This window comes from Eimeria mitis, genomic scaffold, assembly GCF_000499745.2.
Source record: "Eimeria mitis Houghton genomic scaffold, Emh_scaff2445, whole genome shotgun sequence".
Taxonomy (NCBI): Eukaryota; Apicomplexa; class Conoidasida; order Eucoccidiorida; family Eimeriidae; genus Eimeria; species Eimeria mitis.
In genome coordinates this window covers 729-1,556 of record NW_013570782.1, presented here as the reverse complement: position 1 = coordinate 1,556, position 828 = coordinate 729, and the positions used below count along the sequence as shown (strand labels likewise).

General features: G+C 57.2%; 2 protein-coding genes across 2 annotated transcripts in view; one reads left to right on the top strand and one right to left on the bottom strand.

The window, feature by feature from the left end:
- Window positions 1–487, bottom strand: part of EMH_0053930 (uncharacterized protein) — a gene marked incomplete at both ends in the record, with an annotated part of 788 nt that extends 301 nt beyond the window's left edge. Inside the window, 2 exons of the mRNA XM_013497055.1 lie at window positions 3–9; window positions 129–487. Coding sequence (XP_013352509.1) covers window positions 3–9; window positions 129–487 — 366 coding nt within the window. The remainder of the gene's footprint in view (window positions 1–2; window positions 10–128) is intronic.
- An 84-nt stretch (window positions 488–571) lies between these two features.
- The window catches only part of EMH_0053920 (uncharacterized protein), a gene marked incomplete at both ends in the record, with an annotated part of 922 nt that continues 665 nt past the window's right edge, over window positions 572–828 (top strand). The window contains one exon of the mRNA XM_013497054.1: window positions 572–828. Within this exon, the coding sequence (XP_013352508.1) occupies window positions 572–828 (257 nt within the window).

The following is an 828-nucleotide window of genomic DNA, read 5'->3' as shown; positions in this document are numbered from 1 at the left end:
TCGGCTTCTCTGCTGACGGCAGCAGCATTGTTTGTGGTTATGGTGATGCTGTTGCTGCTGCAGCAGCAGACACGCTGTCTACACACCTCACCCTTGCTGCTGCTGCTGTCTCTCTCGTCCTGCCCCACCCTATACACCCCAGTCTTGTTGCTGTTGGATGCCAGGTACGCTCAACACCTGCTGCTGCTGTTGCTGCTGTTGCTGCTGCTGCTGCTGCTGCTGCTGTTGTTGCTGCTGCTGCTGCTGCTGACACGTTTAGTGCTGCTGCTATAGTCTTGTTGCTGCTGCAGTTCTCACTGCTGCTGTTGCTGTTGTTGTGCCTGCTGCTGCACTTGCTGCTGCTGCACTTGCTGCTGCTGCTGCTGCACTTGCTGCTGCTGCTGCTGCTGCACTTGCTGCTGCTGCTGCTGCTGCTGTTGGGGTGTATGTACTGCAGGGCCCAAACCGTTGTGGTTCGGTTGTGAAGGTATTGGATATGCGTCAGCATCCTCCTCGATCTTTTGCTGCTGCTGCTGGCAGCAGCATCAGCAGCAGCAGCAGCAGCAGCAGCAGCAGCAGCAGCAGCAGCGAGATGGGTATTGCGGGGTGTACGTACACCTCAGCATACGGCGATGAGTGGTGGGCGGGGGCCTGGCACCCCTCAGGAGACTACCTTGTCTGCATAGACAAAAGAGACAGATTACACTCCATACACCCCAAACAGCAGCAGCAGCAGCAGCAGCAGCAGCAGCAGCAGCAGCAGCAAGAGCAGCAGATGCTGCTGCAGCAGCAGCAGCAACAGAGACAGAGAAATGGAGATGGGACGCCCACCAGTATCAACAGCAGCAA